Source organism: Myzus persicae, unplaced genomic scaffold (genome assembly GCF_001856785.1).
Source record: "Myzus persicae strain clone G006 unplaced genomic scaffold, MPER_G0061.0, whole genome shotgun sequence".
Taxonomy (NCBI): domain Eukaryota; kingdom Metazoa; phylum Arthropoda; class Insecta; order Hemiptera; family Aphididae; genus Myzus; species Myzus persicae.
In genome coordinates, this window is record NW_019101246.1 from 155,967 (window position 1) to 182,053 (window position 26,087).

Consider the following 26,087-nt stretch of genomic DNA (forward strand, 5'->3'; position numbering starts at 1 on the left):
AAATATAACATACATGTTTTTTAATTTTCCAGTATAAAATTAAGTAGGTAGCCAAAAGTTCTATACTATAAAATGTGACTAACAATTTAAAATTACTAATTACAATATAGACATGCATTTTTCGCCCACTTGTACAATTAAATGAAAACATTTAAAAATTATTTAAATACATGCCAAGAATTTTTGAGGTTTAGAATATTTGAAAATAAAGCACTTTGGTCATTTCTTTTGTCCGTGGCTTTATTTTTTGTTTAGAGTTTTCAAGCCACCATAGCTGCAAAGGTACGACGTATAGCCATTTATATGCATGTAAATCTTGATCCTCACTGCGGTCAACCGTCGGTGCAGGTACATCTAAGCTCGGCTTGAATCTTGGTACACACACACACACACACACATTATAATAGTACGTATGCGGTCAAAAGGCAAATGGCCCGAAAATTATAACAAATAGATACCAGCGTTCAGAGCCGGTCTAGTTTTTATATTTGGCCCCGGGACGACGATGTCTCGAAGTCAAAGAGAGAGAGAGACGTGAGGATAGTGAGGAAGACGAGGAAGGCAGCGGCGACATGATGAAGAGGTTGGCGTGCGAAATTCCGTTCCGGCGGCGGCGTCTGCGAATTGCGGTTCGTCCGGTTTGAGTAATCGTCGTCATCGCCGTCGTCTCCGGACCTAAATCGGACAAATCGTTTTGCACCCGATCGTCGGACGTTTGTCTCGACCCATTTGTAAATCTTCCCCTTAGAGTATTATTTTTGCTCTCTCTCTCTCTCTCTCTCTCTCTCTATTTGTTATATATCCCTCGCGCGAATGTGTTACGTCGAGATTGTCGCGGAAACACACACAAATGCGGTGCTTTACGGTCACATAACCAAAATAATAATAATAACGCAACTGCCGTATAAATAATAACAATAAAGTATTTTTCATGTTTTGGCTGGCACGGATGTACGAAAAAATCGACAGGCGGTGCGTAATATATTATAATAAAACGGGTTACTATTCCTCCTTCCGCAAATAAAACGGAAGATTCGTTTGGAGGGTGCGACGACTGTCGAGTCGTCAAATAATTTAATAATACCATATACCTACCTGCGTAATATGTTATAACACTTTAAATTTCTAAACAATATTATATGCTATCGCGACTGTCGTTTACTTACAAAGTTTGTCATGTTTAGTTGCGTGTGCAGTCCCGTGTGAGACGTGATAAAAAAAAAGAAAATGATATAATATAAGAAAACACTCGCACAAACCCCGTCAAGGAAAACAAATTAAACTTATAAATTATAACAAATATTCGTAGAAAAGCTCACTGAATAACAATATTATCTTGCGTAAAGTCTGCAATCATCGTCATGGCGTTATTATGGATTCGGATGAACGTGCTTTTTAGTTTTTTCGAAGAAATAATACATTTTGATTGCCTATCGAGCGATGCCTGTACAATAATAATGTAGTACCCACAATATTATTATGTGGTTTTTTTTTCGTGCATCCACTCCATGGAGGTAGTATGACACCAGAATTGATTTTTGAAGCTTTGAATTCGTTATCGTTTTGTAAAAAGTTTGGGTTTTTTCATGTAAAAGATATGTTTGAATGTCATCTCAAAAAACGTTATAGTATTATGATACAAAGCCTATATTATAATAATACACCTACATATAGCACATTGTTTCGATATGAATATTTTCAGTTTTTGAATACCTATTATTATAATTATTATAACTTAAAAGTCATATTATTTGCATTTAATGTATACAATAATTATTTCAAGATGTTCTTAGTTTTTATTTTATACGAAATGTCAACAATTTTGAATATTTTGTTGTGCTTAGGTATAATAATTATTTGATGCATTCGAATTCGTGAAAAAATTAAACATTAATACTAGTAGAGAGTAGTACCTAAATAATATCTATGGTTTCAGGAAAAAATATTAAAACTATTATCACGTATTATGAAGTGAGTATAGGAAAAACGTTTTTTACATTCTGTGCATATTTAAGAGAAAATTAAAATGCATGATGTATAATATGTATTATTTCTTAAGAAAAAAAAATGGGTCATAGTAATTTAAAATTTATTTTAAGCTAGATATTTTGTAGTTGGAATATGTAAATTTTCAAGAACTCATGACATTTGTTATATTATTGTTTAGTATGTTAACCGCAAAGTAAGTGAAATTAGAAAGGTTAATGCCATATAGGCACCACTGTCGTTATTTTTGTGTGTTTTATCATTAAATTATGTTTTTATTTGGTTATGTGTTTGTCTATTACGCTTGTATACGCGAAAGTATAGAAAATGTCATTATTTTTCATTTTGATTTCACTTATCACTTAATATTATATTACATTATAATAATTTTGAATTACCAGTTTACAACACGTTTCTAAACTTCAACTGACCTTTATAAAATATTTTGAATGAGAAGAGTGTGTGCATAATAATAATATTATCAACTTTTTTGAATCGATACACAATACTATCTGTATAATTAATAGCAAATATGTTATCTCTCATCTACTCCTAAATGAAGTTTACTTTAAAATTAATTTTTGTAAATCTAACATTCAATTAGATTCACACATTTTTCTGTACATTTTATAACTGTTTTGAAGTTAGCTAAATGAAAATAATATGAGAAAAAAGAAACAGTTGATTGTTTCCTTAATTTTGTCACTTTCGAATCATAGGTTAGTCATATTGAATTTGAGTTTTTTTTCTTGAAATAATGAGTACCTTTCCAACTCCTTTTAATATTTTTATCGATTATTATAGATACATTTTAGAAGGTAGCCGCATGTTATACCATATTATAGTGTATTAGTGTTGGCGTAATTGTGACAGAGACATCTTAAGAGCTTAACACTTTAAAGTTGTAAGGTATTTTTTATGTGTATCTACCACTCTACTTATACCTTACACACTCAAAGAGGATTAAAACAGGCGTCGTATTGGTGAAGTAATTAAGTTCTATCCAAAAGAAGCGATCAGATGGTCTCTAGAGGGGGTGAGTGAGATAGAGTGAGGGAGTTGTGATAATCCATTTTGCTTGGTCGAATTTTAGAGCTTTCAATCGAATCCATTCGCTTCATTAACGTTTGACAACCAATTCGTATTTTAAATAAACATATGCTTCGAAATTTAAATTGAGTACTATTTGATTTACTAATGGAAAACATTTTAAAATAATAATTTATTTCTCAATAATTCCTGAGCTTGGTTTTTGAATTTCACCATTGATCAGCTTTATTATTTCTACAGAAAACACCTCTTAATACTTATTTGATAATAATTAATAGAATAAAAAGAATCTGATAATATTTATTGAATATTATAACTTTGATTTTGTCATAATATTATTCAAAATATAAAGAATATTTAATAATGTGGGTATTACGTATTTTGTTTTAGAAAACCAATTTATTGTTTTTCACAGTTAATTTATGGTTTATTAACGTTTAATTAATATACATTGACATGGTTAATAAATAATACATTAGAAAGCATGAACATTAGTATATATTTCAAGAAAATTAAAATATATTAATAATTGGTATATTTTCAAACTTAAGAAATATTAAATTAGTATTAATAGAGTACCTAATATAGTATAACACCGGAATACATTGACTATACCTATGTGTGTTATGAACGCCTTTATTCGTGTCAGTGGAAACTGGAAATTCTTACCTATTGACGGTGAAAAAAATAATTTAGAAAAAATTGTGCAACCGAATGCTAACTATATAAAAGAATCAGAAAAATCGTTTTCCCATTACGAATTCAATAATAATATATTATAATTGTAAAGAAATTTTAAATTTTTGTGATTTTTAAAATGGGACGAATGGCTTGTGGCATATTCATATTAACTTTTTAATATTTTGAAAGTTAACTCGATTTCTTGGAAAATTGCTAAAATGTTCTGAATAAAGTATGTATTATCTGTGTCAAATTTCTGATCCTTATAAATATGAAAAAATTGAATGACCTACAAAACTAGAAAATTATACATAAATATTTGAGGAATCAATATCAATATTAGTTATATATCATATCAGCTTGGAATAAAAAATAAATAATAACAATTTACAGAATGATTTAACTATTTCAATTTCAGCGTCATAAACATGGATGTTAAATAAATTATTGCATAGATAAAATAAACTGCAATAATATTTTCGATTTGACAAAGAAAAATATATTTTTTTAAACAAACGAATAATAGAGATAAATTAAATAAAGAAACGTGATAAATTATTTATTATTATTATAAATGATAAATTGTAATAAAAGGAATTGAATTTTGTTTTATTTTATTTTATTAGTAGTTAGGTACGTTGTGCATGCACACATATCCAATTGGACTTGAATTAAATTTAAATTTTATAAAAATGAATTGCCTTTTATTCACGTCATATTGGTTTTTTTTTATAGTAACGAATGTTGATAAATTCATTATTATTATTTGAAACATTTAAATTTAATTAAAGACACGTTTGAATGAAATTGTGGCTCAAGTTTTCAAAGTTGTCTTGTGCTATTTAGTGAACACTATAATTTTTATTAATTTAAAAAAAAACTTAAAACATTTTTTAATAATATTAGTTTTTACGATATTTGATAAATATTCATCTAAACACACCCATGTATAATCAAATTATACGAACATAAATTATGTAATGACTAAATTAACATACTTTACATTCAATGATTAATTAACAATAATATTATACTAATATATACCTACTAAAGCTATTTCATTAGTATAATAACTAATTTGTATAATACCTCTACACATTGATGTATTACCGATGAATTTGGCTATAGACTTTAATGATTTTTTGTAATTTATTATAAATGTCAATAATATCTATAACAATCTAATAAAATAATAATAATGGAGAATTAGTAACATTTAAGATTAATAACAATCAAAAATGTAATTGGATAGAAAAATTAAATACAACGTCGTTTTCATTCTAACGATTTATTTACAATCGAGAATATTGTCCGGGAAAGTAATAAACAAATTGATGACATCACACGAGAGTGTTTTGTACTATGTGCGTTATGTACTTATGCAAATCTTTAGTTTAATTTATGATCTGTGATACCGTACTCTCTTGGGTATCGTTTGTCATGGTAAAATATAGTACCTATAACGAAATGTTTTTTAATTACGTTTCAGGTTCAGCACTTATGCAGATCGTTGAGGTTTACAAGGAAATCCAATCACAGCAGCTAAACATCGTAAGTTTAAAACACTCAAATTAGTTTATATAATATATTATATAGAAAAAAGTTTATAAATTCCTTTTTCTGTTTTTAATCAAACGATAATTTCTAAATTGTTTTACTTGAAACTAAGCACACCCATATAGTTTAACTATTAAATAACTACATATATTTTGTATTTGGAAAAAGTAAATTAAACCGAGAGTAATTGTAAAATAGGTACACGAATTTTTTATATTGTTGAGGTCAGATAATAGTTATATAATTTAATTTTACTAGCTTTCAGCAAAATAGATAAATTAAAATATACAGATTTTAATACCTTAATAGCCTTTTTAGTGACTGCAAAATGTACATGTCAAAAAATATGAGAATGTCGAGAGGAATGACTACGATAGTAATCAAAAAAGGAAATTAGTATCCTACTTCGATGACCTGTTAATATAAACTTTTATTATGAATAATTGATTAGTTTTACATCCGTCCCTTAATTAATATTTCATCACGAACCGAAGTCAGAAAAATTACATTGAATTCTGTAATAAAATGTAAACAGCGGTATACAAATGAAAAAAAAATGTAATCTAAAAAAAAATAAAATGTAGAAGTATAATGTATATTCAATATCCTCGGATGGTTGCATTATTTATCTAAGGAAGAACTGTAATAATGTGGCTTATAATCTATATATTATTATAATATTATGCAGTTGTTTTTATAATATTTAATTAAAATTCAATAAAACTTTTCCGATAACGAACAAACATGTGATGCGTATTAATACTGTTTTTTTTTTCATTCATTTTGAAAATATATTTATCGAGCCGTAGCAAAAAAACGTTTCCATAAAGCTATATTATATTATTATGTAAATTATTCGGTCTATTCATACCATGTGCCGACGACGTTTAAATCTTGCGCATGTGAATTCGATTATAATATCTACAAATATAATATATTAAAATACCTCTGTATCTTTATTTTTTTTCGAAATCCCAAGAATTTCAACAAAAATAGTATCACTTGTATAATATTTACTCACTCGGTCACACTTATGTTGCATACAAATGTTTTATAATAATAGGTAAGTCCGTACATTATTGTCTGATATATATATATATATATATATTATATATATAGTGATGACTATCTTCTGCAATATGATACTCGTTTTTTTTTTTTTTTGTAACAGCAATCTTTGTATACTTTTTCGCCGCAAATGCTCTCAATGAAAATCTAAAACGAATCCAGTGGAGAAGTGTAAAAAAAAAATATGGGAACATCACGATGTAACAATGTATAATAATATAAAGCATTTCGATTTTAGCCTCAGGTTTTGTAAATCGCCCAGCGAGAGAATTATTATAGTCATGCGAGGGTTCTGGCATTTATCCCACTGCTCCCTCTCTCACACACAGACAGACACACAGGCAGACAGACACAGACAGACACACAGACATACACACAGACAGACACACACAAACACCCACAGACTCACAACAGTAATAATTTCAGCCTAACTGCAGATCATAGGCCACCCTCGTTTTCGCGCTCGTCGTTACAGTCATTAACATAATAATATATCCTGTCGTCTCTTCTGTTCGCTCTGTTTTACTCTTTCAGCCGATGTTACAACACTATTGGCCAGCATCGGCGGCGTTGGCGTACTTTGCTGTATTGGAGTTGCAATTCCATTGCCGGTCGGTCACTTAATTTACACACACACACACACACACACACACATTGTTGGGATACCGAATTACGACCTTTGGTTTTTTCGCTATGTTTATTTTGAGTAAAAAAATATTATTTTCAATTCATATGATATTATAGTATGTATAATAATCGTACCCCCGACCGTTATAATAATATGACGTTCCGCGTATTATTATTATAGAGTTTAGGTAGCAGGTGGTATATTTCTATACAACAGAGCAATAGTGTGCGCAATATAATACAGCACTCGCTTTCGTAACATATTTTGCACTTTCTGTTCGGCATAATGTCAACCTACTCCGAGAAACAGGTCTAAATGGACGTAAATCAACAGAATCGATTTCGTATAGGAACTATTAGCGAAAATCGTAGAAAGTTAATACCTAGTATAGGTAGGTATACCAATATTTTGGCTTATTATTAATGGATTATAATTCGTTTTTAATAATGGTCAAAACATTGCCGAAAAGTGTTAACGTCATATTAAATTTAGGCGTACAACTGTTATAAAATATAATAATATGGTATAGGTACCATAAAATGTGATACCTATTATATTGGACTTATTTTGTTACCGCCTACCGTCGTGCAGTCCGTCAATTAAACCGATTTTTACTCATTTTTTAATGTATAAAAATTTTTAGCGCACAATATTATAACATGTAAAATAATTATATGGGTACATTTTATTTATAAAAATGTATAAACTAAAAAGTGTTAAGTTGTTATAACAAGGTGTATACTTGATTTATGTGTACCGTACACGCAACAGCTTAAAATTATATTATTACTATAAAATAAATTACGTCTCATATTTATAAATCCAAATATTTTTACACCTTCAATAATTATAACTTTTGACCTCAAAAATTTAATGGACATGAAATAACGAATTTTATAACCAAAACAAAAAACGAATTTAAGGATGTGTATGACTTAATTGTGTTTATAAAGAGAACTCACAAAATAAGAATGAAACTTTGATGTACCTATACCTACCATAACTGCGTCATGAACACCGTTAAACTTATCATTTAATAAGTGATTAGTGATGGATTTATAAGTACGAACTTAACTTTGAATGTTTGATTTAAGTTTTCGTATACTATGCTAACAATATACAATTTCAAAACAGTAAACAAATGAATTATAAATCAATATCCAAACTTTTCTAATTAATAATTCCGATTGCAGAGTTATGTGCATAGATATATTGTGATTGAGTAGATAATGCTCGTTAAGAATTTTATAAGGTATCATTGAAATCGTAATCCAATCACCCATGAAAAATATTCCGGTAAGCATTATACGTATTTAAGGAGAAGAAATAATTCATGTTTTAACACACAAACGACAAACCTCATACATATTTTACAGGTATATAATATTATAGTTGCGCAAAAGAACTTAGTGCTAAAGACGTAGTAAATCAAATATTTTCTCATTACCTCTACCATTTACTTTAATACCTACTCAATATAGCAGAATAATAATGATTGATGTAATTGCGTTGACTCGTCAAACATGAATGTCGTCCGTCGAAAGTTTTCTTTACTAAAAGAACTTTAGTTATGGCTCTCTCGGTCTTGAGTTATATGAACATAAGTCCGCAGAAAGTAAAAAATCAAACAGTATCTTAATATTTCAGGTTTCTGGTGAGAACCTGGGCACAAATGTTTTCTTGTTTCGAGTATAAACCCTGCAGGTTCGTTGTGATTCCGGTCTTAGACCACCAAACGTGTTTTGGACAGAAAACGTAATTACGAAATTTAAGTTCCGATTTAACCGATACAGCCTTGTGATGTTATGCAATATTATTAGAATGAATTGACACATTGTCAAACTATATATTGCATTTAAAGTCGAAAACGCTTCGCCCATGTTCGATCAACTGTATTTTAATGGTGTATCTCAAGAAAATATGTTTATAAGATTTTTTTACTGTCACATGCACTATAATATAATTACAACTCATTTTAAAATTGATTGAAATATCGCGAGAAAAGTTCGGCTCCAACAGTAGATGTATGATATGACAAAGCCATGTCTCGGTAATGCTCAACATACATTTACCATCTCATCCTCTTGCGCATTATTTAGACGCGTATAAATAATGGATCGCATATTTTGGTAAGATTCTATTGACCGTCGTCGATTTTCTTACAACTGTTTTTTTGGTATTATTTATACATTCATTTAAAACTTTATCTGCTTAAATGTTTACACAATTTCAAAATGATTTTTAATAAGATGAAAATAAATTATTGAAAATAAAAATTGAATTGTTTTTCTTTTCATTGTGCGTTTAAATTATACAGTCTATAAGGTTTAGAACATAATTAAATGGTTAGTAAATGAAAATAAAATTAATAATAAAATAATTAAATAAATGGTTGAGTATTTTATGTCTATTGAAAGGAGAAGATAAAATATTTTCAAATTTTGGACTATTGTTTTCGTTGAAACGCATTCTAATAATATATTGATTTTCCACGAAGATATACAGATACCTCTGTATATATAGGAAACTACTTACGATGCTTTTGGGACTTATTACTGCAGTACATTATTATAATATATCATGTATTTATGTCACATTACTCGTCATATCACCTATAGGTCATATCGTATGATTGGACTTTGGGGGTACGTATCATGTCGAATTTCCGTCGAAAATTGTGTATTATAAAGTATACAAACATATATATATATATATATTTTATAACCGTTGTTCGAACTTCCACGCGGTGAGAAACTTTTATCGATCATACAAAGTTTTTCGATATAATCTATTTGCCATATATATATATATATTATACCTAACGTCACAAGGCTCTGTGGCCACGTGGCGTCGTCGTGGTTTTTATACTTTGAAACGTATAGAAGACTTCGAATGCCGCCATCTCGGCGGCGGAGGCGGTGTTCGGCGTGACGGAGCAGGGGAAAAAATAGTCGTCGAAAGTTTTATTTTTTCAAATTGCCGTCCGACGCTATGCACGTTTTCCATTATTTTTTCTCCATAATGCACTCGCCCAAAAGGAGGATGCGCGTAGTTGTACATGTACATACAGGGCGGTCTTCAGACGTGTTTCGTCGTTAAACTAAAGCGGGAAAACACCGAGTTAGTCCGCCCTGTATATCCGGAAACGATGGCGCTGCGAGGGTAAAAACACAATATGGCAACAGTCTGCGAACCTCGTACATATAATATATTATTAAATTATTATATATATATATATATATGTATTTATAAGCACGGTCGGATTGCACTAAACTTTTCAGATTTCTCTATATCTGCAGTATATGTGTGTGTATGTGTGTGTGTTCTCTCGTCCCTCACTCTCTCTCTTTCTCTGCCCTTGGTCAGTAGATTTCAATTTAATGTGCGATACGCGTCTACTGGTCAAGTTATAGGGAAGCACGATTTTTTTCTCGCAGTCCTTCATCGGGCATCGGTCGTTGTAGTTCAGAAGAGAGACGACGTATCATATTTTAAGAATAGGTGTAATTTAAAAAAAAAAATTGCATCAAAATAAATATTATTTCAATACATTTTCAATGTGATTTACAATCGGTCCCGACGAGTCGGTAAACCACTGTGTTGATCACCAAGAATATATTATATTATATCAAAAAATGGATAAAGCTATGGAAAATCAAAACGGACATTTATCTGCAAATGTATTGTTAAAAAATATATCCGTACTATCTGCAGCTGGTTGCATTAATACTCTACGTCACAGCTAAAATCCTCACATTATAATATTCATGATGATTGAACATTCGAATATTCCATCGTTCTATATAACGTTTATTGCATAAACATATTATTATATCATATTGAACAGTGTTGCTTATTATCTACTCAACGATTGCACGTGGCCAACCGCGAAGTCTTACTAACAAATCACTCGGTTTTGAAATTTCGTGTTCCTTTAGATCAAAATATTTGCATCCAATGAAAAGGCATCTTAGTAATATAAATTGTTATACGATCATGGTTCTTTTTTGGTACTACAATATTAAAATATTATATTTTACAATAATACCGTTGCAGTTTAATAATATGTGCGATTACATAAGAAGTGTAATAAGCATAAAACAATATTTGATATTTCGCTGTTTGGGATAAAAATATTCATTTGAATCACAATATCTCAAGCAATATCTTTCTTTATAAGAAAGGTAAAAATGTAACAGTGTATAAAATTGTTTCAAAACAATATAAAACCTACCCTTTGAATATATTTTCATCATTTGTCAAATGATTAAATTTTGGGGTAGGGTTCTTATTTTACTTTAGACGGTATTATTATATTAGTTTAACAATTAATATTATATTAAATTGTGTTTTATTATTATTTTAGCCCGTGAAAATTACACAACAGAATAAAATATGTAAGTTAGGTGTATTGAACACAACTACATCCTTACTCCCCTATAAACCAATTACCAAACTTTTGCGTATAAAGTTATTAAAATTGTATCAAAGTTTTGACACTAATTTTTTTAATAGGTGATTGATTAAAAAAAAACAAAGAAAACAAAATTAATAATGTTCAATATATCTTGTATTAAATAAATAAAATTCATAGTAATATGATTATAGAACTAATATATATATATATATATTTGTTATATATATATATATATATACACAAATACATAATTATACTAATGTAAATTATTGTGTATTATAATTTAATCAATTATGATTCTACAGATTGTTTCAACAATATTGCAAACACAAACATGCAATTTTCGCATAAAAGATAAAACTAATATTTATTAACCAATCAATCTTCGTAATATACGCTGAAATATAAAAATGAAACCACTCATGTTCATGTATATTGTATTTGTCAATCTAACTATGCCATGAATCTTGGATCAATATTTATTGAACCGTTCCTATTGTGTAATGAATTTTAATGCATCAATAAATAAGTAACAATGTACTATTTGAAATAAAAATCTTATTTAACATCGATATTGTGTACACAATTATATTTCAATAAGCATATTGTACAAATCAAAACAGTAATTTTTTTAGTCATTAATATTAGGTACTTCAAAAATAGTCTAGCAAATCATAAAAAATACACGCTTTACAAATAGTATTTTGGTGATAATTGCTGTACCATAATAATGACAAACGACCAACGACAAACAATACAATATATTACACGGAGATTTGAATTTGAATTTGTATTGTTTTTTTTTTATTAATTTAAGCCATCGGTCACACACTCACACAATACGTTTCGCGTTAATCAAAATTAAATAATATAATGGAAGTAATATGTAAATGTAAAAGGTATTACTGTCACGTAAAATAATATACAAAATTGTAATGTTAAATTGAAAATACACTTATGGTGCATTGTTAGGAGGGTGTAAAAATAATATTTTGCTAGTCATTATATTTTACGGAGCTCATATAAATTAATATTGTTTTGTTTTGTTTTCAGCTGAAAGCGTTTTACGTGGATTTACTAGTGCCGCTAGAGACAAATCTCGAAAAGGATACCAAAGTCGTTCAGGTAAAGGATTATTGTTATTCGCTATAGTGCTACACATATAAATACTGATCAAAAAAAAACTATAGTTACCTACAATGTACATTGTACATGCACGTCAATTATTTTAATAACGTTATGGATGGGTTTTGACTTTTGGGTTATATTACGATGAGCAATTTTTTTGTACAATCGGAAACTCTGTGGACAAAAATGGTTATAATATTAGTATCAGTATTCGGTTAATTCGTTTCCCTCGTCCCTCCTCCTCCGTTCGATCCCTATAATTCATGTGTGTCATTAAAAATAAACGTGGAAAAATGCATATTATAATAATAATGCGTATCTGATATTTAGTACGGAATAACGAATACATGTATAATGTATATTATACACCCGTATAATAATATGTATACAATATTATAATATTATACACTTTTACTACATTACGAGGTGCGTAGAGCAAATAAAATGTCCCTATCCAATAAATAATCCAACCCTTTGGTTAGTTTGGACTGCTGATTAACCCCTTGGTACCATTTTGTTGTTATCTGATGAAATTTAAACGACAGCAACTTTACTTTTATTTTCTATTATTGTTATTATTATCTTTTTATTTTTCAGTCCGAACAAAAACGATTTTTGCAACAGCATAAACAAAGATCCGAAAGTTATAGCAAGGCTGCATCTGCTATGAAAAAGTGTCGTAAAAAGCATAAGGTTGGACCCAAAGCAGGATTGGCCATGGATAAGGAAATCAAGGTAACATTTACCGTATTATCTCATCTGTAATATAATGCAATATATTTGATTTTTACTTACTTATTAAAAACTTTAAACTAGTGTTTTTTTATGGTTATTAAACTACAGTTGTGCACAAATTATTTTTGTCTAAATGGCTATTAAAACCCTTGAGTTACCTTTAGTTGAACTCTTTGTTTTTAATGAATTGGTAAACAAAAAATAGCATTGTAAGTTCTCTACCGACGGAGTTTTAATTATATTTCTCTTGATATTAATGGTCTAATATAATAAAATATGAAAATCTATATAATTTTTTTTATTCTTAGAATTATTTAGTTGAAAAAAAATATCATCATTTTGATACAAGATAATGTTTGACCAAACATCTGTAATAAAATATAGTACACAATAAATGTCGCGGATTCCGATTGGGGGTTGAAGCTTACTTTTTTTTTTATGTAAAATGTGTACGACGGTCACTATATTATAGTCATATCGATGTACGCATTGGCGAGGTTGAACTATGATTATTCAAATATATTATTGCCGAGTTTTTATTTGTTTGGCACCGTAAAGCCCAAATGTGTCGGGAGATAAAAATTATTACCAGCCCATTGAAGATGCTCATTGTTTGAAAAGTACACACTTCGTTTTATAAAATATCAGGGACTTTGCTATGCAAAAATATCATACAACGTGCAAAATGTTTTGTTTGTAACGGATTTACATAAACAAAACAAAATCAAATCCTCTGTATAAAACCTCTGAATAGTACCTACTCGTCGTTATTATTTTTGATAAACATTATGACAATGGGTTTTAATCTTTTTTTTTTGTGTACAGACTATGCAAATCCTAGAAGAAGAAAAATCTAAATTGGATAACTTTTGTGAACAAAGTTTGAAAAATGTTAGTATCATTGTGTGGTAAAATGTTTAAACTATATCTACAACAATCAAAGAATGTATGTTATAATACTGTGTACTTTTTATTTATAAGGCCATGACACAGGAGAGACGTAGATATGGTTTTGTATTGGAAAGGCAGTGTTCGTTGGTTAAACACTGTCTAGCGTATCATACCAACACCCAGTCAATGTACGATGAACATCTTAATGACTGGCTTGACGTGGCTAAGTCTCGAGAACGATTACCAGAATCTGTGGAAACCATGTTTGCAACAAAACTCCGTGTAAGTTAAAACCTATTTGAAAGAAAAAATGTATTTACTTTAGGTTTCGACTGATTATTTATATTTTCAATGTGAATATTATAGCAAGTAAGCTTCTGGCTGGATGATGACGTTAGTTCTCCAAGAATTGACGATGATAGGATTTCGATGTCATCACAATTGAGAAAAACGAAATCAATGGATGCATCTTGCTTGGATGTTCGAGCCATGAATGATATATCCAGTCCGGTTTTAAATTATCCGCTTTCTAGAGCCAAATCAGATTTCAATTTGAACGCATCATCGCAGTCTCTGAACAGAAGTATTTAACTATATATGATAATACTATTCGACATGATGTGTATAAATATATGTATATTATAATAATATTATCAGGGCGTTCACTGTATGTATGGGAAATGTTGAAATTGGTTCAGTGTTAATAATGTAAATCGTGTTGTACACCTATTCATATTTATTGATCACCTCGGGTATCTGTATGACATAATATATAATATACATATTAATTTAAACACCCCCTAAGCATTGTTTCATCACATCGTGATTCTAAAATTTAAATTATTCCTTGATTAAGGATTCAGTTGTTATTGCTGACTTACGATATTTACATTTATTGATTTTTCACATTGCACACTCAAAAACGTATTAATATTTCAATATTAATTTACAACATTTCATTATGAGTTTCTAATGAAACCATACAAACTAATTTATCATTATGTTACATTGTCGTGCATGTCAAATTTCACTAATAAAACTATTGTCACATTTCAGTGGAGAACGGGTCGAGTCCGGGAAATAATGGATCCAGACCAAAGTCAATGGCAGTAGTTGATAACGGATGGGAATCTCAGGGTGCAAATCTTGTTCAAGCAACGCATGCTTATTTGTCGAGCGGTGACAATCAACTAAGCTTCCATGAAGGAGACACGATCGCTATATCAGGTAAGTTTAATGTTTAAAAACTAATTTTATATAGTTAAAAATGACATGCTTTACCTTTCAGGAGAACGAAACAAAGGATGGCAATTTGGTGAGAATTTACGTACTCAGTGCAGTGGTTGGTTCCCGTTAACATATACCGAACCCGTAATGGACGACTCAGTCTTTTCGTACGTGTGCTTAGTTAAAATGGAAACCATCTGTATTAATAATTAACACATTATTATACTGTCGGTTTTTTTTTTGTGTACAGGGACTCGCCATCTTCATATCGACGAAAGGATTCCATGGGCCAGTCCACCGTCTCGAATCACAACAGAAGTGAATCAGCAACGATCGGCAAACAAAACCGTTATCAAACTACGACACTTACGAGATTCGGCGATTCTTTGTCTCACAGAAATCCATATCCGGTAAGCTATTACTCCCAGTTGATTTCTATCACTTTTCATAACTCTATTGTACTACCAAAGTCCTAAGGACTACTTTTCTGTTGAGATGTTCAGTAAAATATTTATATTTATTCTGGCACCTCTTCGAACTCAATTATTACTACGTTTGAGATGTAGGAATAGTCTATAGGTACTATTTAAATATTTAATGTATTTTAAAATCGCACTACATTATTTTATCTTCTTCGTGGATCTTTTCAACAGTTTATAACGTCACCTCACTTAAAAAATTCTTTCCACAGTAGAAATATTACAACATTTTTCAATGCGTTTAAATTGAAGGAAAATAATATTATAAATATATAGATATTTCTGTATAGATATGTTACCATATTAATATACGCATAACTATTTACCCGGTAACACATTATTACAAAATAATTCATCACTCAATAACTTTTAATAATTATGATAAAATTGTTATTTTCGCGTACAGGCGCGGTCCAGGACGAACAGCAGATCGAATGGTTACGGGATCAACTCCCACGGACCTCCGCCTCCGACCGTTCCTGCTCCAGTAGTGCCTCGCCAGTATGGAGGGCACATACCACCCCCGGTTGCGTTTTTCCCACCACCACCCCAGACATTGCCACCTGCACCCGGAAAACCAATCGCAATCGACAAGAGGACCGGTGGAGTCCACCACCAACACGGTAACGCGAGTTTACACAGTAGCAACGATAGCGGTTTCAGTAACGATCCGCCGCCGGCACCAGAAGTTGACTATTCGGATGACGAAAATGCGAGGTACCTTACAAATTTCATCATTGTTAATCATATTGTTTTATCGTAGTTATTGCAACCATAACATTAGTGTATCGCTTAACATTATCACATGCATGAAACTTAGCGTAGTGGCTGTCGATATAAAATCTAATGAAAAAAAACAAAACCATAGAAATATGCTATTATAATAATTTTATTTATAAGTAAAAAAGCATGAACATATATAACATAATTTCTACTGTAAAAACATTTGATGGAACATTAAACAAAACATTCACTGATCTACTTGATACTTGATAAAATAAAGTTCAAAAAAAAGTGATGATTGATAAAATAAACCCCAAGAAGTCACTCTAATGTAAATAGTACCTTATAGTAGGTTTCTAGTCATAATGTTCCTCGTCATATTATTAGGTTGAACTAATTATTGTCGAAAACATCGCATATAATATAGGTAATATTAATTGTTGTAATATTATTTCATGTAATAGGGAATATCGACGTACTGTAGAACAGTATGATTATGTTCATGGTATAAATAGCTTAAAATGAACCTTTATATTTTGAAAATTGCATTGTGTATAAAAAAATAATGGTAATGGTAAAAAATTAAATCTCTACGAATTACGATTAACATTCTAAAATTATAACAAAAAAACTATTTTTTTATTTTAGTTTTATGTTTAATGTAATCATTTATCTTTCTACACTCATCTTTTTGAAATTGACATATTTTTCAATAGTTTTTCTAAGTTTTAGTTTACATTGCATACATATGATTAACCGATTAACAATAATAATATTGCATGATATTTACAACGTTTAACGAAATACCCAGTCCAACGTCTAACGAAATACCCAGTCCAACGTCTCTACACGCAAGTATAGTTGATACTAAATGATATATATATAACTATTTTCTCGGTATTTAATTTCCATCTGATATTAAAATAAATTTAGCACTTTTGAAATTTAAATCAAATCCAATGTCATTCAAGCTGTTCGGCGCTTATGTTTAGAGCTTATTTTAAAGCTGTTTAGAACACATTTTCTCGTGAATATTAGGTAGACGCGAACCGCGATGATAACCTAATTTCCACATATTAATATAATATTATCGCTTTATGCAATTGTACTTAAACCCAGTAATAATATTATACACTCGGTTCGTGCTTTTGTATTCCTCGAGACGATTTTACAATAATCGAGATTGTGAATAAGTCCACTTGGATGAATAGTAATAAACGAGAATAATATGCGTTCGTTACCAGTTACCGGCCGACGGCGTTTGTATAATTTCATAAACAGCTGTATAATCAATTATCATATAAGCTACCGGTACCGTATGGAGAACATCGTCATAGTAGTGTACCGCGACCAAAAGAAACCGTACCAGCTGTTTTTAATCGTCTTTAATCGGCCAATTAAATGTATGCTAACCGAGGACAACTTGCGGGCTTCACGCGGGATGGTTCAACAATTAACAAATAAACATAATATAGACAACAATATAGGACGAATAAAGAATAAAAAAAATAATCAATAATAGATTTAACAATTAATTATAATATGCATACTATAATAAGTTATTGTAATGATGACAATAACAAAAATTAACCCGCACGTGTGGTTGGTGAAGGTGCTTCTAATATAATATTATGTCATATCTTACACGAGTATACGTCTCGGGCTCGTAGCTAGCTGGTACCTATATAATATGTAACCGGGTGGTACCTACCAAAGTAACCATGGTCAAGGGACATGTTCACCCGCGGTGCTTGTGCTACGCAGCTGAGGTGCGGAAGTGATGGTGTTGGTTGTGGTGTCGGTGTTACTCATATAAGTGCGTGTTAATAATGTAACCGAGTATGATGTTTGTGAACCAGAACGATCAAAGATCCGAAGAAAGAAGCGCGTTCCAAACAAGCAGCGTCTTACAGCAGGTCACCCGAAGAGGACCGTGGTTACCATCGTCCAGGTCATCATCACAGCCAGACGTTGACGATGACGACGGGCGGCCGACAGTCAACTGGAACGATGAAGTCGTCGTACAACGGTGGCGGCGGTGCCATGAACACTGGCAGGCGGAACACCGGCACGTCGTCCATGCGGCAGAGCACAAGCGTTGGACACCTGTCGTCGTTGGGCGGCGGTGACGGTAACACGCTGTCCAGGCAGGTAAATTCTGCGTATGGTAACGAAGACGACGACGGGAGCACCATGCAGGGCAAGAAGATCAAGAGGACAAAGTCCATGTGGAAGTTCAAGAAGTCTGGCTCGAGCGACGAAGTATTGACCGGCATGTCCATGTGGAAGCACAGATCACTGGTGGACGTGAACGCCGCGGAGGCGGAAGAGCAACAGCAACAGCAGCAGCAACAGCAACAGCACAACAACAACAATTACAACAACAAGTCGTCGACGGGTACACCGGTAACCAGCAAGAAGTTTACGGTAACGTGCCGGGACATCGATATAGCCGCGGACGACGACGATAGTCAGACGATAATGAACGGCGGCGTGGGCGGCGGGTCGTCAACGGTGCGTCGGATGACGTACGACAACCGTAACCAGCAGCCGAAGCAACAGCAACCACTGCAGCAGCATCGGAGCAGGAGATCGTCCTCGTCGAGTTTCGGCGGAGGTGACGACTCCGAGTCGTGCATCGTGGTGGACGATCACTTGAAGGACGTTAGATCAGCACCGCCGGCTCCCGCCAGTCTGTTGCCCAGGACCCGATTGATCAAGCAGACGGCCGGGAAAGACGGTCAAGCAGGGAACGGAATGCAGGCATCACACCACCACCACCACCCCCACAACCAGCAGCCGACCACCATGATGATGATGATGCCTCCACCTCCACCACCGCCTCCGGCAGTCAGGACCGCGACCGCGGACGATGGATATGCGCCACACGACTCGGACGCGGACGTCCGGTTTGAGAGTTCTAAACTGCAGACGTTCAAGTATATCAATGCGACTCACAACGACGGCTGGTACGACTCGTGGGGAGAGAAGCGAAAGAAATAGGACGCCTAAGGTAAAACCAAAACCTTCGTACGACTTATTGGCGTATAAATCTACGTATTATAAATTATAATCATCTGTATATAAATAAAATGCCATGTTTACATAGGTACCATATCATATACCCACGAAGATGTGCACTTCAAATTCATTTTTTTTAATTTTGCATTTTAAAGAGGGACTCTTGTCGTAGAGATTTGTTTGTTGACGAAAAACGAATATTTTTTTTGTAGGTATCTGTAACTGTAATACGTATACGGTTGCCATTGCAAGTTGCAGAAAACAAAATAGTTATTATGATTGGATATAATTGTTGACTTATTTTCATATTCGGTCAATACCAGTCAAATTAATGTGTTCAAAATTATGTGTATACATTTAACGGAGCTTAATAGAGGGTAAAACCACTGGCATTATTTAATTAACTATTACGGGAAATGCACGATCAGCTAAAATTATTAATAAATATATCTACTATTCAAAATCAAAGGCCTAAAACGGGCGATCCTCTTGCTAATCCAAAATGTTCGTCAATATAATATAGATTCAACAAGTTCTTTTTTATTATTTACTTTCTACTTTACAACAAAGACTTTCAATAACGATTGAATATAGTATACATTTTTTGTATTTATTTCTTTGCCTTCGGTATAAGAAAAAAATACATAGTTAACATGATTGGACATAATATTGTACACCTGTATGTTATATTCGGGAAAAATAACCCAAATAACTGCGTTATAAATCTGTGCAGCTTACCTTTAACGGAGTCTTAGAAGGGATTACATCCACGAATAGGATCAGATTTAAAATTATAATTATTGTATATTAATTACCTACGAAACCGGCAATTGTACTTAAACGTCAAACTTTTAGTCGTCGACATAATATCACACCGCAAGGCTACACGTCAATAGGCCAAGCATACAACAGAACATGCCTCACAGTACTATTATTTTATTTTTAATGAGATTCTAACACAAAAATCATTATATAAAAAAACATTATTATTATTATTGATTTAAACTCCGGGATTCGGGTCTGTGATAATACGGTTCACAAATAATCTTTTCCGGGATTATACGGTTTGAGATCTTACGGTCCGTGTAAGTATGGTCCAATCATATAATGCATTCCGAAATTGAACGGTCCATGCGATTATTTTTCGAGATTTTACGAGCTTCCGGAACGGATATATTATTAGAACTGTCATTCGTTTCAATAAAATTCCGAGAAACAGCCGAGTTAGCCATGTTCAAACAGTTCACTCTAGATGTTGTTTTTGGATATAATCGTCAAAATATAGTTTCAAAATCAAATTGTATAAACATGAAATTATCAAAAGTCATTGTCGTTCATATTGAACGACAAACAGCGATAAGATAGGTGATAATATATGACCCAGGTGCCAAGTCCAACTTTTGTTCACATTCAGTGAATCAAGGATGAATTTTAGAATCCAAAATGATCATCTTTAGAAAATGTTAGTTTTTGTTTATAAATAGTTTTATCATGTTTTTGTAATTTGAGATAGCATAATATATTTTGTTTTTCTTCTACGCAAAATCATTATTTTAATATTTTCTTTATTTACTCAGTCATTTGGGTAATTTTAATCAAATACCACATATCTCGATCGACTTATCTACTTATTTTTTTTCGTCACTAGTTTCCACTAATATTTTATATTAGGAATATTTTTATAATAATTCATAAAATTATCCGTTCACCCATCTTTTTTTTTGTAGAAAAGTTGTCGGATTGTCAGTTTTTTTAGACCTTGACTATACAATTGATATTTTTATGTTTATGTACATACTATCATCTAGGGAGAGGATAATATATAGAAGGAATTTATTTATTTAATTTTTTTTATATATACATTATTCGACAACGGACAGATCTATAAAATTATTACTAGGTAGGTACCTACCTATACTATTATTTATTGGGTTGTTTATCATCGTTTACATTAACAACCACAAGACGTCGTAAATTTGTACAGTCGAATTACTATTTCTATAGTCGACGTTGGTGTTGGCGGAGAAGAGTTTGTAAACAAATGGGCTTTATAATTCAGTTAAGGTGCGTCTCGTATACAACAGATGATGTAGTTCTACGCTAGTGTCTATTCACTAGTAAGTATACAGTGGCAAGAGACCAGACGGGCCTATTTTATCCGATATAGATATTAGATTCTGACTTACGATCAAACAGCGAACTTTAAAGCAATTACTGTTATCAATTAAGACTTAGAGGGCGAAGTAAACATTTTATGAGTTTCAGTATGATAGTAAAAGTAGTACCTATAACAGTGCTAGTACCTATAGTAGTAGTGTTAGTACAATAGTACCTAGTAGTGGTGTTAGTACCAAGTGGTAGTGTTAGTAGCAAGTAGTTTGTGTTAGTACCTAATTAGTATAGTAGACAGTAGTAGTAGTACGTAGGTAGACTAGTATAGCATTACCAACTGTTAGTATTATTGTATGTTATAATAATGATAATACTACGCCCAATATTTATTCAGTGAGCATAATGGACTGTTTTATTCGTTGTTTTCGTTTTTATTTTTTTATTTAAACTGACATCGAGCTACGAGAGCTGTTCTATTGATAATAAAAAAACGCATTATGCCGTTTCAAGTTATTTTGTTTTGTTTTGGTACATTTGAACGGGACAAAGTGGTCCGCAAATAAAACTATACAATAACAGCGTTGTAAAAACAATGAAAAATTGCGTAATAGTATTTTAAACGTTAAAACCTATTAAAACCATTAAGTGTAATTTTTTTACGGTTTCTTTCTTATATTATGCTGTATGGTGAACTGTATCATTGAAATGAAAATCAATATATTATTTTAATGGTTGATATATGTATACATCGTACATGACACACGACAATAGTTTGTTGTTCTTAGAAAGTATTTGCTTTTTATGTTTAAACTTTAGATGTAAATAAAGTATATTATAATATATACGTGTATAAGTACAAGTTAACAAAAACAAAACTACATTCAAGATAAAAAAAAACTCTTCAACGAAACAAAATTCTATAGTTATATACGAACATAACATATACAATATACATATATGACTTTCAAATGCACATTTTGAACATGAATAATATATTTAATTTCATTGAATTTAGAATTTTTAATCTGAGTATTAAGTAACGTCAATGCTTTGAAATGAAAAAAAAAATACATATTATACCTACTTTCAATTATTTTCGATCCTAAATTATTCCTCTCGCGGTCAACAAATCACAATTTGCATTGTACGTTTGTACCTATATATTTTATTATATTATTATACCTTTACTATTCGCATTATGTGCATATCGAAGTAACTTTATATACACTATAGCTGGGAATATTATTGATAATAAAATGAGATGGGTTCCGGTATGTCCAGTGAAGGATTAGTATAATGAGGTATTAGGTAGACATGTGATAGTTAAATATACGTCCTGAAGAAAGCCGAGGAGAGGTAGGCCATTAGGCCAAAGAAAAAATGACTATCAAAGGTCTCGGTGGCGGGTCCAGGGGAGGTCAAAGAGGGAATCCACTCCCCTCTTCGTAAACACCATAGTTGAGGGTTTCATATTACTTTACTCTATTTACATGATAAATTGTAATAGTTAGTGCCTAGTTATGTACCTATTCAGTTTAGTGAAGTTATTAAACTTAAATGGCATTATTAAATATCAGTACCAATTATAATAATAATTTATAGTATTAAAATTGTAGAACTGGTGTCGTAAATTGTTTTGTACTTCCCCGCTGCCCCCCCCCCCCCCCCCCCCAAAAAAATTGCCTTGAATCCACCTATGACAGGTCTTGCATTTAAAAGGACGTGGAGGCACGTGGAAGGGATATATATATTGTATAGATACGTAGATACGACCCGATTTATGTGTACAGAAAGAGGTGTATGAATTAAATGCGTTATGATGGGACAAAGACGAAAAAGAAGAAACAGGTGTTTATTAATTTGGCAAACTGCCGTGTAGTGATGTATTTATTCATCATGCACAAGCCACTGCGGGTGCTATACCTATAATTTAACATTATATTATGTTGGATATTATTATGTACTGTGTTTCGATTTTATTGAAATATAATATAAATATATATTTATAGTGACTTATAACATAATCGGTCTGCAATTAATTAATACATGACGTCTCAAATAAATAATAAGTACCTAATGATTACAATATTTTAATTTCAGGACGAACGTGTTTGCGACGATCAAACTGCGCAAAACCAACACCAATGACCGGTCAGCGCCGAAGATCATATAATATAACAATATTATTCGTCGCTAACCGAAAAGATCAATCATAAAAAAATATTATATGCCAGCTAATGCATAATATTTTTCTACATTTTTTTCTACAAATTACGTTATCAGCTTAAGTGAACAATTTTCTTCAAAATATTTTATCATAACATTATGTACTATTATTATATTATTACAGGTAGTTAGTCGTTTTTACATACCAGAAAAAAAAACACTGTATATACACTCGATATATGCAGGCCGAACATTGCTCAACTAATCTAATAGCGTCCGAACTCTATGTGTACACGACCGTTGTTGAAAATCTGTACAGTTAGGTTATATAGGTATAATATGCAATAATATATAAGTATTTATCATAACGTATATTATTTAAGGTGAGGTTACGCGATTATAATTTGATTTTTTACTTCTTTTATTTACCAACCAAGCTACCGCCACTGATCGTAAATAATAATATATAATACCATAATATTATGTTATTATACGATACTTTTTTATTTTTCAATTCGCTTTCTTCGGCAGATATATATATATATATTATATATCGTGTGATTACATCATATACATATAATTATTATTTATGTAAATAGAGAGTACATAAATCAATGAAATATCTGTTACAAAGGCTATAGCTATCAATGCATACTTGGACCGCTTATCTAGGTTAATTACTCGTGTCTTAGTGAATACAAATTATAATATACGTGTTGACAAGTTGTTTTAGACAATTATTATTTCTTTAATACAGTAGACAGAGATTTTAAACGAATCAAACGCAATTTTGCAAAGGTGTTCATAATATAGTTATTATTTTTTCAAGTACGGTTTTTTAACTTTTCGTTTGTCTTATAAAATATGTTATATTATATTGCCTATTCTTGTATTCCGTCCGTGTCAAACATTATTGGTTATTACAATATATATGTATGACGCATACGTAGGTAGACAGGCATTAAACTACACAGCTTAAAGTAAATATGTCTCTAAGGCAAATTTTACACGTGCATGTACTATTTATTATTATATAATACTTCAAAAACGAAAGAGTATAATAAGCATAGTAATATGTACTCGATATAATAATATATAATATACCATATATCACGAAAAATTATTACCACTTGTGGACTGTGGTATAATATTATACCTAATATTTTCATATGTAATATTTTGTTGTAATATAGTACCATAATATTATCGGATCGATACATATTATTATATATATTATACACTGCAGCCATATATAGATACGACTCCGATATATACCCATTATAATAATCGTATCCATATGTATCGTAATATTTAATCGCAACATCGCCAAAATCGTTATACCCATTACGCAACTGCAGCACAGGTGCATAATGCAGAGACCCTAGTTATAATAAATCACACGTGTAAAGATTTTAAATTCAATTCAGTATCACCGGTAGGTAGGTAGGTATATACAAAAGACCGAAGGCTCGTAAGTTGTTTTATTTTGTAACTAGTCGTTTACCCAGTTTGATCATAAAATAAGCGTAAAGGACAGTGTCGGATTTATCGCGGGATTGCAGGGGGTGCAATGCACCGAGGCCTGAAGGAGGCTAAGTATATGTTTTAGGGGCCTCGGGTAGCAGGTGCCCTAGGATATTTCAGCTTTATAAAGTGATGGGCCGTTAAAGATATTCAACAATGGTCAAGAAAAAAGTATTTTAGGAAATTAATTGCACCGGTTTATTTAAAAAATGTTATGGACCCGGTTTTGTTCCTAGATATACGTCTTGTGACCACTGGATTTTAGTTTAGTTTTATTGAATATCAAAAACAATATTATACATAATAAACGCATCAAATGACTTATAAAAAGCAATTTTTTTTTGAAGTCCTCCAATTGTGTAGGCGCATCCCGGCCATCCGAGAATTAGATCCGGCACTAAGTCTAAAAATGGGTTTAGTTCATTCAAATGTGTGCGTTACATAATACAACCTCTTAGTCTTACGGTCTATCGTGTAAGTTGGGTAACACCTTGCGCCGATAAGTCTATATTATAATCATTTAAAAAATTAAATTTGTACTATTTTTATGGGTCTTCCCGAACAGATGATAATATTTAAAACATCGTTGTATGCAATTTATTCACTATCCGTGAGTCGCAGCTGTTTTGTTGTGTATCACTATACTTATCAATTTTTTATGTGCGTTTGTTTTTTGTTTTTTATTTTTTGCCTG

The 26,087-nt window shown here is 31.5% G+C and overlaps 1 protein-coding gene across 1 annotated transcript in view; it reads left to right on the top strand.

The window, feature by feature from the left end:
- The window catches only part of LOC111028370 (brain-specific angiogenesis inhibitor 1-associated protein 2-like protein 2), a 107,373-nt gene extending 81,286 nt beyond the window's left edge, over positions 1-26,087 (top strand). The window contains exons 4-15 of the mRNA XM_022306991.1: positions 5,207-5,268; positions 12,441-12,512; positions 13,113-13,250; positions 14,076-14,141; positions 14,232-14,423; positions 14,508-14,724; positions 15,198-15,368; positions 15,430-15,535; positions 15,619-15,778; positions 16,254-16,564; positions 18,430-19,583; positions 23,804-26,087. Of these exons, the coding sequence (XP_022162683.1) occupies positions 5,207-5,268; positions 12,441-12,512; positions 13,113-13,250; positions 14,076-14,141; positions 14,232-14,423; positions 14,508-14,724; positions 15,198-15,368; positions 15,430-15,535; positions 15,619-15,778; positions 16,254-16,564; positions 18,430-19,573 (2,639 nt within the window). The 3' untranslated portion in view covers positions 19,574-19,583; positions 23,804-26,087. The remainder of the gene's footprint in view (positions 1-5,206; positions 5,269-12,440; positions 12,513-13,112; positions 13,251-14,075; positions 14,142-14,231; positions 14,424-14,507; positions 14,725-15,197; positions 15,369-15,429; positions 15,536-15,618; positions 15,779-16,253; positions 16,565-18,429; positions 19,584-23,803) is intronic.